This window comes from Diceros bicornis, chromosome 26 (genome assembly GCF_020826845.1).
Source record: "Diceros bicornis minor isolate mBicDic1 chromosome 26, mDicBic1.mat.cur, whole genome shotgun sequence".
Taxonomy (NCBI): Eukaryota; Metazoa; Chordata; class Mammalia; order Perissodactyla; family Rhinocerotidae; genus Diceros; species Diceros bicornis.
Window position 1 is genome coordinate 39788660 of NC_080765.1, and position 14262 is coordinate 39802921.

Sequence of the window (14262 nt, forward strand, 5' to 3'; positions counted from 1 at the left end):
AATCTGTCCCCATCATTAAGTGACACATAACTTATGGGACTCTGTGGCCTCTTTATTTGCATTCTAACTTTCTCCCTTGGTCTTACCATTCTTTTGTTTTTATTATCCTTGACCTGATTTGTGAAAAGTCATATACTCTTCTCTATTTTTATCCAATTATATGCAGTCTTATAAAATACTTCAAATATTTTGTAGAATAAAGAATGGTTTAAATGTGTGAATGAACAATGATTAGCTTCTTTCAAATGATCAGATTCATACTAGAGAAAGTTTCTTGGAGAGCCCACAAATGGACCTCTGGGCTTCCTGCTGGCCCTGGTTGTGAGGAAGAGCTAACTGTTTCTATTCCTCTGGCCTGTTTATCTGCAGAACCATTCAGCGCCTCCGTCTGGGTCATGATGTTTGTGATGCTGCTCATTGTCTCCGCCATAGCTGTTTTTGTCTTTGAATATTTCAGTCCTGTTGGATACAACAGAAACTTAGCCAAAGGGAAAGGTGAGAACGCCTTCAAAGCATGCTCCAAAGCTGATGCTATTTAATTTCAATGAGGATTTCAGATTCAGAACACATTATCCTATATTGCCTTGCTATCCCATCATGTGAATGGTGCTGGGTCATTGATACTACTTGTAATTCTGTACAAGTGTGGGATATTCACTTGCACTGAAAAAAATGATAAAACAATGAAACATTTTAATCTTCTTACAATGTGGAGTCAATAGTTGTTAGGTGAAAACTACTGGTATTCAATCTGTTGAGAAAGCAGATTTGAAGTTTTTCTGGCAATTAACTCTAAAAATCTGTGTCAAAAGAAATGTTAAAATGTAGTGAGTCTCAACTTCAATCTATGCAAAGAAAATGGCTTTATAGAATCTAGTTTAAGAACACTTTCCAAACTACTGAATCATTGCATGTGTTTGACGATAAATATAATTATAAAATGGTATTTTTCCCCAGAGTTATATTTTGCTCTTGACAGTGCCTGACCCTAGTGCATTGTACTTGACAAAGTGGCAATCAGTAGACAGAGAATTGAATTGGGAGGCCTTCATTGGCTATAACTCACTAAAAGGCTGCCACACAAGCCAGTATGAATGTCGTAAACATAAACACATTACATCATTTTGAGTGAATTTTCCTCAATGCACGACACCTCTAAGTGGATGGTATCAGAAGGGTACCAGGACCGAATTTCTTCCCTGAAAAAATGACTTGAGATGGTGGAAGGAAGCAGATCCTCAAGTTACTGTCATTCAAAAACCAGGCACTCTACAGTTTGCCACATATTCTTTTCACTTGGAAGGTTCAATTTTGGAAACAGCCAACAGGCCATGGGAATCTATTAGGAACTTAGTTTTATTGAAATCCTCCCACTTCTTCTTAACCATTGAAGAGTGGGGATTACTAATAAACCATTGTCAATTGACCAAACATAGTAAAAATGCCATAAATCATCATGTTCTGTTTAAATGGGAGAATTGCCAGCCTTCACAAAAAGGGTAATGCAACTCACCAGTGAGGAGCTTTCCAACAGAGTGGAAGGACAAAAAATTATCCAAAGGCCATCATGTGCAATCATTTCTCTTTTGGCCGAAGTACACACTAGAAGACGATGGTGAAGAAAGGAATCCAGCATGCAAACTCCCTACCCCTTCTGTTACCTGAAGGCTTTTTTGTTTCCTGCTCATCTGCCTGTGGAAACTTTCAGAGAATGACAGCTACTCTGTTTTTTGTGCAAAATGGTTTTCAGTTCCATTTCACTGCACTTTATGGGGAAAACTGTATGGCCCAGTAACAGTACCCGTGAATCAGGAATTCCCAAGTGTCTTGGACAGATTCCTTGCAACTGCCTGTTTCTGATTCGCAAATAGCTGTCGCTTCTGATCAATATGCATCCCTAATAAATTAAGTAGTTCATGAAGTTATCTGGGTTGACTCTAATTATTTTTTCCTAAGAGTTCTCAGCCTCTTGGGAGTAAGCCCAGAAGGTCATAAAACTAGGCAAAGAGAAACAGGAGAGCTTGAGATGGAGAAGAATAGAATTAATTGCCTTCTCTTTAATATGTTGTATATGGACATTATAAGTATTGCTGTAGCCTGAGTTTGGCCTCCAATGTGCGGAAAGCTTGCTTCTCCCAGGCTCCCTGCCCGGAACTTCATAACTTCCATCAATCTGAATTCACTTCTGCGCCTTATTTATTGCCCACTCTGCTTGCATTGCCAACTGAAGTCAGAGTAGATCATTTTTTCATATCTTCATTTACTTAAATGACATAAAAATTAACCTTCTGTTAAAGGAAGACCTTTTTTCCCACGAAAGGAGGGCATAAATTGATTTTTTTTCCCTTGTGCAAAACAGACTTGAAAGCCCTACCATGTGTGTTTTACAGCCTGCATATTCCCCAGTCCAATACATTTTGCCATATTGTTCTGCCCATTTAGTTAAGTCTGTTGCAAGGAGCATTTAAAATCGTGAAAGGAACACATAGCTGTTGCAAGGATCCACTGAGGGAGAAAAAGCGCTGGGCTATCACCGTTCATTTTCCATGACCCTGCAACCAAACGTCTTCCATCTGTGAAGTGTTGGAGGAATTAAGCTCTATTGCTCCGTTCCTTAATGTCTCCATTTGGAGAGGGTTTTCGTTTGGTTTAATTCCTATATTGTGCACACTTTACATCTGAGTTTGAACAGGAGCAATTGCTAGGGACATTCAGATTAGAATATCAAACATCAGTCTTCTGAATTGCATGGTTCTTATACGATGGCACACACATCCGGTGAATGCTGAAGCAACCCCCAGGCACACATTTTTGCAAGGCTGTCTTTGCATTTACTAAGGAGATTGATTGGAAATCAAATCCAAATTTAAAACAGGTCATAACACTACTTCTCATTCAAACCCACATTTTGCATCACCATTTCTCTTCCTCTCTTTCTCTCTCTCTTTTTTTTTTTTTAAGAAACATGGCAAAAATCCAGCCAGATAGAAATGTGGGAAGAATGTTAATTTTTAAGGAAAAAAGGACTTGTTGTGGCTGTGGTTCTGGGGCAATGATGGGACACAACAATGGTGTAATTCCGTCTTCTGGCGACCTTCAGTGTTGCTGGTGGCCACCGCATAGTTATCAAACACACACCGCATAGTGTTTTGAGAAAGCGCCAAGACTGTCCTTTCTGTTGTTTGCAGCACCCCATGGGCCTTCTTTTACGATTGGAAAAGCTATATGGCTCCTTTGGGGCCTGGTGTTCAACAACTCTGTGCCTGTCCAGAATCCTAAGGGGACCACCAGCAAGATCATGGTGTCTGTGTGGGCCTTCTTTGCCGTCATATTCCTGGCCAGCTACACGGCCAATCTGGCTGCTTTCATGATCCAGGAGGAATTTGTGGACCAAGTGACTGGCCTCAGTGACAAAAAGGTAAGGTCACCTCGCTTTCCTCTCTGCCTGAGGGGTTGATCTTACGTGCTTTCCCCTCAGAAGGGAGCAATTCAGGCTCCTGTCATCCAAACCCATCAACTCGAAAGCACAAAGGGGTTTTTTCCCTCTTATCTTCAATTCGCATATTTCTAAAAAATTTGGGAACAGAACCGTAAACTTAGCTCTCCTAGGTCTAAAAGATTTCAGATCAATTTGGAAGCATAGTTTCCCCAAGTGGTCATTTCTCATATTTATATGTTCTTGCCGATGATGCTTACTGAGGCTCTATGACTCTGTGAAGGGCGTGTTATAGCTTAGGCTGGAGCTCACCCTTTGAAGGAGGGTGTGATGTTGAGGAAGATCCACTAGCCTGGATGAGGAGAAACTTGGGGTGAAGTGGGGTGCTCTAGACTGTACGTACCTTCTGGTTCTGTGACTTTGGATGAATCTCTTCTATACTCCATGCGTTGGATTCCTCATCTATGGCATGAAAAAAAAGTCACCTTCAAGCCCTATGCAGAGACAAAACTGACAGCTTCTTTTTACTATGTAGCCAATGAGCAACACCATCGGCACTTCTGACTCACCTGAAATTTCTCCAAGGGACACAAAGGGGCAGAGAGGCTTTTCATTTCCCACTGGTTCCTTTTACTCAGACACATCTCTAATCCTCCCTCATGGGGCTGTGCTTCCCACATCAGTAAGACAGGAGCAATAACACCTGCTCTCTCATTCTCCGCTGAAATGTAACGAGGGTTGCGGCGTGTGAGTGGCTATTCAGAAACGCACATGGAGGAAGAAAAGAGGTAAACTGGGTGCATCCTTCTATTGAAATTCTAGGTTTGGGAAACAAATCCTGACTTGCTAAGCTCAGCAGTGTGGGGATTGCAGCACTGCAACGATTTTCTGTCTCGTGTGTGTGGATAATTTGTCTCTCTTTATAAAATCCCGCTATCCTGTCGTGTTGACGTAAGTCTACATGTATCCTTTGGCATTCATCAACAAACTGCTGAATGGAAAATCAGCCTGTGGAAAGCCTTAACGGCTTATCCGTGGCATACGCTGTGGGTAAAAGAGGTGCAGAGAGCCTGTCGTCAGAGAGATGATGAGGGTTGGGATGAGTCACCTTCACAAGAGCGCCATCACTCTTGGGAGTGGTTGGCCTCTCTCTGATGGCTTCCTACTGTCACTCGAGTCAATGCCACTCTACTTACCATAGCTGCAAAGCCCACCCCCACATGTTCCCTCCCTGTCACTCACTAAGGCCCCCTCTCTGTTCCTGAAACGCTCCAAGTTTATGTCCACCACAGTGCCCTGCCCTCTGCCAGGAATGTTCTTCCCCCATTATTCTCATGGCTGTCTCGTCCTTGACTTTCAGGTCTTTAGGAAAATATGACCTCTTGGGTGAGGTCTTCCTGGCCACTGTAGTGAACTTGGCAGCCCAAGCTTGTCTCCTGTGAAACTTAAATTCTAGTAGGAAGAAATAAACAGCATGGAAGTAAATGTAAATGGATAAGAAAATTCCAGGCAGGAATGAGCGTTGTAAAGGAGATAAAACTGATGAGATTAAAATTGACTTGCAGGAAGTGTTATCAGGGGAGTGCTTACGGTAGAGTTATCTGACACACAGTAGGTGCTCTGTGCATACTTGTCGGTTGAATGAGAGATGCCTGCTGTGTTGGACACTGTAGCCACCTCACCTGGGTCTCCTGGGATCTCTTTCCCAGCTCTGTGTGCCCAGCCCACCTTTGCTGACAAAGGCTTATACCAGGGATCTTCAGAGGATGGTTACCTTGGGGCACTGGAGCAGTAAATGCCTGGAAATTTAAGTTCCCTCAATCCTTTCAGTAGCCTGTAAGTGTGAAAGAACAGAAGCCCAGCTGCTCTGTGGCTTCTACTCGGGGCAAACTCAGAGGTGCAATTTGCTCTCCAAAGCTCCCACAGGATCAGGCTGAGACTTTATCTAAAATCACAGCCTTGGTTGGCTTCCTTCCCTTCTCCAACCTCCTTTCTCCACTTTCTTCCTGGTTCCTCCTGGAGTCTTTCCTTAATATATCATGAACACCCCATTCCTTGGTGCAGGGTCAGCTTCTGGCTGACCCCCACCTGGAGCATATGGCATCTGTGAGGCAGCACATAAAGCTGTGCACTTAAGAGTCGAGGAAAATTGGGACCTGTTTCCTCTCTGCCGCCTACGAGCTGTGTGATGCCTTTACAGTCATGTAACTTGCCTGTGCCTCCTTATTCCTCTCTGTGAATTTGGGCATCATAGTTGTAGTGAGGATGAAAGGAGACTGCAAACACGAATCTACCTTGTAGCCTATAAAATCCTCTGCAGACACAAAGCATTGTCATGTGACTCCATCACATCATCATATCAGCAAAAGTACAATTCCTAGAAGAAGAGACTGGAGGTGCAGGGGAGCAGTGGGGAGCTGTGTCCTGGAGGAGGGGTTCTTCAAGAACCTCTTTGGCAGCATATTTTGCTTTTTGTTGCTATTTACAAAGGCAAAGGAAAAAAATCCCTTGCTACATAGCTTTGGGTCTGAATAACATGACTGCTTGTGAGAAAACTAATTAGAACCACTAATAATTAGACTGACCTTCTCTGGCTTGGAAACACCTAACAACAGATACCATATCCTCATGAAACACAGCTCAGTTTCCATGCTCAGAGCAGTAGCAGTAAGCAGATAGCTCTTTTAATTAAATGTTTGATACAATTAGATAAACAGTGAAATTCTTGGCGTAAATAAGCTAAATGCTCCCAAAAGATTAATAGCAGATACATCAAGAAAGTCTGCAAAATAAAAATCTATATTGAATCAATTTAATAATGTACACAAGTTTTTTTTCTTTCTTTTTCTTATTGTGAATACCTGTGTAACAACTCAGAATTACAATAATTTTAAGCCACTTGCAATGTGAGTGTTTGCTGTGAAAAGGCACCTTTGGAGCCCATGGTGTGCTCATAGGAGCTTGGGTTTAAATTATAAGTAGGTGAATTCCTGGGTAGATGCTCCCCTGGGAATTATTAGAGGAAAGTTGGAATGGTGGTGGGGACTCTTTACAAAATGTTGGGAATCATTATGGTAGAGAAAGTCCACCTCTGGGAAGCAGAGCAATGTCATATTTGGGGTCAGATGGACCTGTGTTCAAATCCTGACCTTGCCATATAATGGTTGTGTGGGCTTCAGGGTGTCAGTATCCCCAAGGCTTAATTTCCTAATAAGGGAGGGGGTATTAATACCATTCTGGCAAGGTTGATATGAGGATTAGAAATAATCCTCACACTGTGCCTGGCACACCATAGATAATCCTAATCCTATTATAAGTGTTATTTCCTCCTTCCACCCTCCTCCCCCTCCCCTTCCTCTCCACTCCCCCCTACACTCACCCCCTCTTTCTCTTCATCTCCCACCTCCTCCTCATTAACATCATCACTGCCTGACTCCAATCGTTCCTCACTTCTGGGGTCTGAAGTGTAATTGCACTGAGTTGGCCTTTTGTGACAGCAATGGGGGGAGGTGGGGGAAATTCTCTTGGTAGATGAGCCCAGGAACATGTTTTCATGGAGCTGAACTGTCTCTGGGCACTGTGATTGTACTGCTGGCTGGTCCTGGTCCACCAGACTTATTGGTGGAATGGAGGCCTCTGAGCCTCTTCCCCGTCTTAAGGGCCATGCCTGTTTGCTGCTGCCGGCAGGAAGCACGTGGAGCTCACCAGCCAGAGAAGACCAGACTGGAAATAGGGGCTGTGGTTGCCATTGTCCCTTATTTACAGCCACAGATGGCAGTTATATATTTTTAATAAATGTGTAGTTTGGGGTTTGTAAGAGGAACTAAGAAATGGTTAATTGCTGCATTTTTCCTAAAAAATTTATTTCCTAGACCTGCATCTCTACTTCCTCCAACATAAAGTGCTTGCCATGTCTAATTCAGTTGGATGACTCTCAGACCTGTCCACATAGGGAATGGAAAACAAATTTAGAATCTAATCTTCTAATCCTCTGTTCTCCAAATTGGAGGGACACTAGCTCTATTATTTGGGTAAAGTCACGCTGGGTAACAGTAGGTGATGAGGTGATGTGTATCAAGCATTAGGGGATGTCAGGTGTCTTTCAAGCTCTCTATAATTAATGGCAAAAGCAATCTCCAACTTACAGATAGAGAAACTGAGGCTCAGAGAGCTAAAGCAGCCGCCCCAAATGGCTCAGTCCCTGAGTGGCAGATGAGAAGCTGAACCCTCGAAGCCCAAGGCCAGGGGGAGCCAGTTAACGTGAACAGTGAGGGCAACCTTGAGAGAGGGAAGCCATGAGGAGTTCCGCTGACTCTGTGATTATATCGCCCTGTGGTCTTGCTGACTGTGGACACTTCTGCATCGCCCTTTCCTTTGCTAAAGCCCACATTTGTTTCTTTCTGCTTGCACGAGGAACTCTCTGGGAGAAAGTTGCCCTAGAAATCACTCCTGTAAGAAACACGGAATGTGTCCTTGATGCTCAGCCCTGGGATTCAAGAGATGAGCCATCCTGGCCCCTGTTTTTCACACTGTAGGTCGTGATTCTCTCGTGAGCCATGAAATTAATTTAAGGATTATGACTATTAAAAAAATAGAACATAATGAATGACATCAGGATATATCTTATGTAGAAAGGATACTGTGAAGTAGTATGCATACGTGTGTGTGTGTGTGTGTGTGTGTGTGTGTGTGTGTGTGTGTGTGTGTTTACTGGGTGGAGATGGAAAATGTACTGTGAGTCATGCTTTAAGAAGTTTGATAGCATTTAGTTTAGGGGGAAAGGTTCCTGGATCTTGGTGCTGGGCTGAATTTTGTGTGGGTGAGGCACCATCCAGGCCAGAGAAGTATGGAAATTCATCACTGAGGCTGAATATCTGTATCGCTGTGCAAACCAGAGGCAAGGAAGAAACGGAATCGAAAAGAGCCATGTAGCTCCTTGGCGACAGATGGGGAGTGAAGTGGAAGGCGTTTAGTGAAATAGGCCATCTCCGGGTGCTCTGGAAAATGGGAGTGGCTGCTACAACTAGATTTATGGACCGCACTGTTACCTCTGTCCCCCAGAACAGCAGCTGCCTAGCAAACGAGCCTGAGCTCGTGCCTCCTCCTCTTTGGTTGATGAGTTGAGGCTCTGCTCGCCAGTGTGAGTGTAAAGAGCATTTTACTGTTCATGCATACACACAATCACACACACGCACTCACACTCGTCACAACTAAGGCACCCAGCGGGAGAATCTCATTTGGACAATGTATGGCCATTTCCCCCAAATCTGGTTGCGGCTGCTTATTAGGCGGCAGCGTGCCTAATTTAGGGGAAATGGTTTTCAACTGGAAATTTTAATTAACAGTGAAGTGAAGTGTGAGTCTGGAAAAAAGAATAATGTTTCTGGTTGGTCTGACTCTTGGGTAAACTTGGACAATTTCTCCGGCAGTTCTCAGTTCTGGGAAGACAGGCTGGCCTGGAAGTCTGAGAGACTTCTGGATTCTAGCCCTGGTTCTGCCATGGATTTTCCCTCTCTGGGTCGCAAAGCCCTCACTTCTAAAAGAAGAGGGGTCACTAGCAGTGGTCTCTGAGAAACGATGGAGTTCAAACCTTAGCCTGTGGTCAGGCATATCTAGGTTTGAATTCCGGGCCACTACCTGCAAGTAGTGTAATCTTAAATAGGTCACATAACCTCTCTTAGCCTCCGTTTCCTCATCTGTAAAATGGAGCCTCTAAGATTAGCTACCTCACAGGGTTGTTGTGAGGATTAAATGAGCCAACATTTGTAAAGCTCTTGGCATAGTGCTGGCTCCAAGCAAGTCCTCAAAAACTGTTAGACATTATTATCATTACTTTCTGGTTCTAGAATTTCATATTTCATATGGAAATGTGGCCCCGGTTACTTTTTTTGCCAATGATAATAGTAAAAATGAAAAGAAGTAATAATTTTATTTTTGAGTGCTTACTCTGTTCCAGGCACTATTCTGATTACTTGAAAAACATTATAATTTTAGATCTTCCCATTGATCCTACAAGGGACGTAGTGTTACTGCACAAAGGGCATGATCTGCTCACCGCAAGAGAAGAGCCAATCGTCAAGAGGCAAGATGGTGGCAGAGGAAGGGCATTTTATTAAGTAATAAGCTAGCAAATGGGAAGATGGTAGACCAGCATCCTAAAATAGCATCTTAAGAGGGGCACAGAATCTTGAAGCAGTTATATAGGCCAATAGGTTATAGGGGAGGGGATTAGGAATGTTGACCCTCTGGTGTTACAGACTGGGAGTTGCCACACCAGATCTTTCAATTGTCCTGGCTGTCAGCATAGAATATCTCTCTGGGGGTCATCACATTCCTAGGGAACTCAAAAGAACAAAGTTATCATCTTATCACAGCTGGGAGGGGCCGGGTATATCTCATGGAGGGTGCATATCCAGTTAATCAGAGGTCATTCAAAATTACAATATGGTTTCTTTTCCACAATATGGCTTCCCTTATGTCAACCTTGTGTTGAACTGGTATCCGTAGTGACACGTTTCCCACTGTACAGATGGAAAATAAATGGAAGCAGTGTGAAGTGAAGTAACTTATCTAAGGTCCCACGGTGATAAACTTGATTTTGTAATCTGTAAATCTGAGCTCACACCTGTAACCATTGCCTTGTGCTTTCTGTAGATGTTAACTGTGTTTCTGGGACTCAGACTCAGTTCTCTTGACTCCTAATCTGGTTGGGTTGCCCCAAACACTGAGGTTGTGAACAGACAGTATCAGGTAATCAGGGAAGACTAATGAAGACTGGACAACGAGCCTTTATGGAGGCTTGAGAGCCATACAAGACATGGGTATCCCTATTGGGAAGCTATTGGTTAGTAGGGATTTTGGCTCCACAAACATTCATGGAGCATGGCATTATGCCTGGGATATGTGAAGCCCCCAATAAGTATTGCATGCATGCATGTATGAATGAATGAGTGTGGAGAATGGGTGAATGGCAACATATAGTCATTGTAGGGGAGGAAAAATAATTTTCCCTCTACCCTTCTAGGTTCTTGGCTAAGACTCCTCCGTAATAAAAGACAGATTGACAGGAGGAAAACAGAAGTCTAATAACGTGTATACCTCCTGTATACATGGGAGCAACTCAGGAAAACTGAGTAACTCTCTGAAATGGCCCAAGCCACCGTCTTGAATACCATTTTCACCTAAAGACAAAAGAAGATGTTGGGAGCTGGTGGGAGTGAGGGGCGTGCAGTTATGGGGGGTGACCAGGAAAAGCACAGTAAACAAGGATATGGTTGTTATGTAGATTTAAGTCATTGCCTTCTCCGTTGCTGAGAGTTTTTAGAGATTTGGTCAGCTTCTTCCAGGTACAGAGAGGAAGACTCCCTTACTAATGGATGTTTCCCTAATATCCGTAAATTTCTCTTACAAAGGGTTAACTTCTACTTGGTTTTCAGAGCTTCTCCTGTGTTTGCTGTTTCTTAAAAATAACCAGCCTAAAATAACCCTAATTCCAAAGAAGCATATTTTGGGGTGGCAAATTCTGCTCCCCTTCATCATTTTCTGAGTGAAGTGAAGGTGACTGTAAATGGAGGTCAGAGAAGGGAGTGATTGGTGGGGATCACAGAAAATTTCATTATAAGGTGGATAAATGAACTGAACTAAAGTGATGCCTTAATTCCAGCTCAGTTGAGATTTCCTGAGCGCTGCCTGTATGCCTACCACTAGGTTCATCTCTATAAAGGTGCTGAGAAATTTAATCCAACAAATATCTGTTTCGCACCCAACCAGGCCCTGGGGAGGAGTACGGAACTAGACAGGCACTGTTTCCAACCTCCTGGAGCTCACAGACCAGTGGAAGATGTGATGAAGTAGAAAGGAAACACAAAGACGTCTTTTTGCCATCTTGTGCTAATGCATGCATACGTTTAACTCCTGACACAAGACAGAACCATGGCTGACTTCTTCTTCTCCATCTCTTCCTCCTCCTCCTTCTTCTTCCTCTCTCTCTGTCTCCAGTTTCAGAGACCTCACGACTACTCCCCACCTTTTCGATTTGGCACGGTGCCCAACGGCAGTACGGAGAGAAACATTCGGAATAACTACCCCTACATGCATCAGTACATGACCAAATTTAATCAGAAGGGAGTGGAAGACGCCTTGGTCAGCCTGAAAACAGGGTAAGGATGGTGGTTTCTTTTTCTCCGCAGGACTGCCAGCTGATAAACCTTACAGAAAGTGACTCTCTGCGTGCTTATCTGCCCCCACTGTTCTGTTTTCTGGAGAGTGGCTACAGTCAAGATGGCCCCCAATCAGGGCTGCTTTTGTTAATCTGATGAGCATCACGGGCTTCCTTCTGAGTCGTGTTAAGGAAAAGCAAATCCAGGACACTTTGAAATGCAAACAGAAGGGTTTCTTAAACTGGTAAAGAAGTTGGTCCAACTCCATGGGATGTTTTAGCCAAATAGAAAGATCTAAGGAGATGGAGAGTTTATTTAAAGTGGTGAAAACAAAGTGGTATAGATTTTTATCTGATTTTAGGTAGGAGTCCGGGGGTGTAGCTTTCTGTGAAAATTAATAGCATAACTGATGAAGGAGAAAGGCAATGTGGAGAGAAAAGTAATGAGAACTCCATCTCTGTAAAGATGCAACTAAGGCTCCTGTCCACCTGCTGGCATCGCGTAGTGTGGCCTGCATGAAATCCCAGAAGCTGTAAAGAAAAGACAGCGCAGTGGGTAGGAGTGTAGGCTATGGAGCTAGAGGTGCTTCCCCTCTCCCTGCTGTTATTTGTTACATGACCCTGTGTTACTGCACACAGGGCATGGTCTGCCCGCTGCAAGGCAAAAGCCAAGTGTCAAGAGGCAAGATGGTGGCTGAGAAAGGGCATTTATTAAGCCATAAGCTAGCAAATCAGAAGATGGGGGACTAGTGTCCTAAAGAACCATCTTAAGGGGGCACAGAATCTTGAAGCAGTTATATAGCCCAGTGGGTTATAGGGGAGGGGGATAGGAAAGTTGACCCTCCTGTGTTACAGACTGGGAATCGCCAAACCAGATCTTTCAGTTGTCATTGATCATGGCTATCAGCATAGACTCTCTGCCTGGGGTCATCACATTCCTAAGGAACTCAAAAGAACTCACAGCTGGGAAGTACATACACAAGCAGGGGTCATAAAATCTACAGAGCAGGTTTATCTTCTGAAGGGTGCATACCCCAGCTGGGTTAGTCAGAGGTCATTCAAAGTTACAATATGGCTTCTTTTTTACAATATGGCTTCCCTTATGTCAACCTTGTGTTGAGCTGTTATCACCTAGACAGTTATTTAATTGCTCACAGCCTTATATGTAAAACAGGAAGAATAATACGACCTAATTCATAGGGGTTTTGTGAGGATTAAGAGAGCAAATTTCCTAGAAAGCATTTTGGACAGTGCCTGGCACACAGGACCAAATTGCTAGTGTTGTTACTTGGTGTAAACATTCAATTCTACGTCGTGAACTCTTCGAAGTCAGGGATGTGTGAAATGCATTTTTGAAAGGGTTCTGTTACAAATGATTCTTTTTTAAATGAAGGAGTTGTTTAATGAGGAAAGTTTGGCTTATCCAGGAAATTAGCTTACGTGGACCATCTCAGTGGTCGGGGATTCCTGACTCGTGAAATGTGATTTCAGGGCATTCTCCTTGCAGCTTAATCTACAGCCTTTTCCTTGTGGCTGCTCTGCAGGCCCATTGCGAAGGCCTTGCTGCTTCTATGTGTTTGGTGGGGCAGAGGGGGCCCCTTCTAATCCATCAAGCCTGGATCTCTGCATAATTTCCCAGAAGCTCCGGCTAGTAGCATTTTGTCCTTCCAGTCTCTTTGGAATCTCTTTGGTATCTCACCAGGCGCTAGAACAACATTACTTACAAGTTGAAACCATTACTTATCAAAACTCATTCACACACTGCTCATTCTGGCTTGGAATGATTTTTCAAAACTTTTTATTAGATAGAGCATAACAAAAATGCAGAAAAGTACAAATATGAAGTATACCGCTTGATGACTTTGTAAAAACTGACCATCCAGGTCAATTAACAAGACGTCACCAATCTCCAGAAACCACCCCCCGCCACCACACCCTCTTCCAATCACTGTCTTCTGCCAACCGTCCTCACTGCTAAACCATAGATCCTTTTGGCCTGTTATTCTAACACATAAATAAAACCATACTGCATGTTTTCTTTTTTGTCTTCTTTTGGCTCAAGATTCTGTTGGTGAGATTGTTGCATGTCATTCCAGCTCTTTTATTCCCATTGTGGTATAGAATTTCATTGTGGGAAGATACCATGAATTCAGTCATCTCTTCTAATCTCGATGAATATTTGGGTAGCCTCCCATGCGGGGCTATTATGAGTGTTGCTTCTATGGGCATTCTTGAACATGGCTTGTTGTGAATTCATTTCTCTTGGTTTATACCTAAGACTGGAATTGCTAAGCTATAGAATGTGTGTATGTATGTATGTTCCATTTTAGTAGATACCAGAAAATTTTGATGACTTTCCAGCTTAGCCATGGAAATGGGGTTTTGTTTGTTTGTTTCCACTGTGGTCTTTTCATCAACACGTACTGTTGCGTTGGATAGACCATGAGTACAAATGCGGATGACAATGGTTAGAAGCGGTGGTTGAAGCCTGGCTGGCCCCCTCTTCATCCATCAGTCACCCAGAGCACAAAATGGGCTGTTTCTTTCTTTTTCAATTTTTTTTTAATGTGAACAAAAAGGAGTAGAGAAATGAAAACCATCCCTGGCCATAAACTGTACAAATTGTTTTCTGGAAGCCATATAATAATCATAACATCCATCTTAGCAA

General features: G+C 43.3%; 1 protein-coding gene across 1 annotated transcript in view; it reads left to right on the top strand.

The window, feature by feature from the left end:
• The window catches only part of GRIN2A (glutamate ionotropic receptor NMDA type subunit 2A), a 132888-nt gene that overhangs the window by 68640 nt on the left and 49986 nt on the right, over positions 1 to 14262 (top strand). The window contains exons 6-8 of the mRNA XM_058568880.1: positions 370 to 495; positions 3189 to 3418; positions 11435 to 11595. Coding sequence (XP_058424863.1) covers positions 370 to 495; positions 3189 to 3418; positions 11435 to 11595 — 517 coding nt within the window. The remainder of the gene's footprint in view (positions 1 to 369; positions 496 to 3188; positions 3419 to 11434; positions 11596 to 14262) is intronic.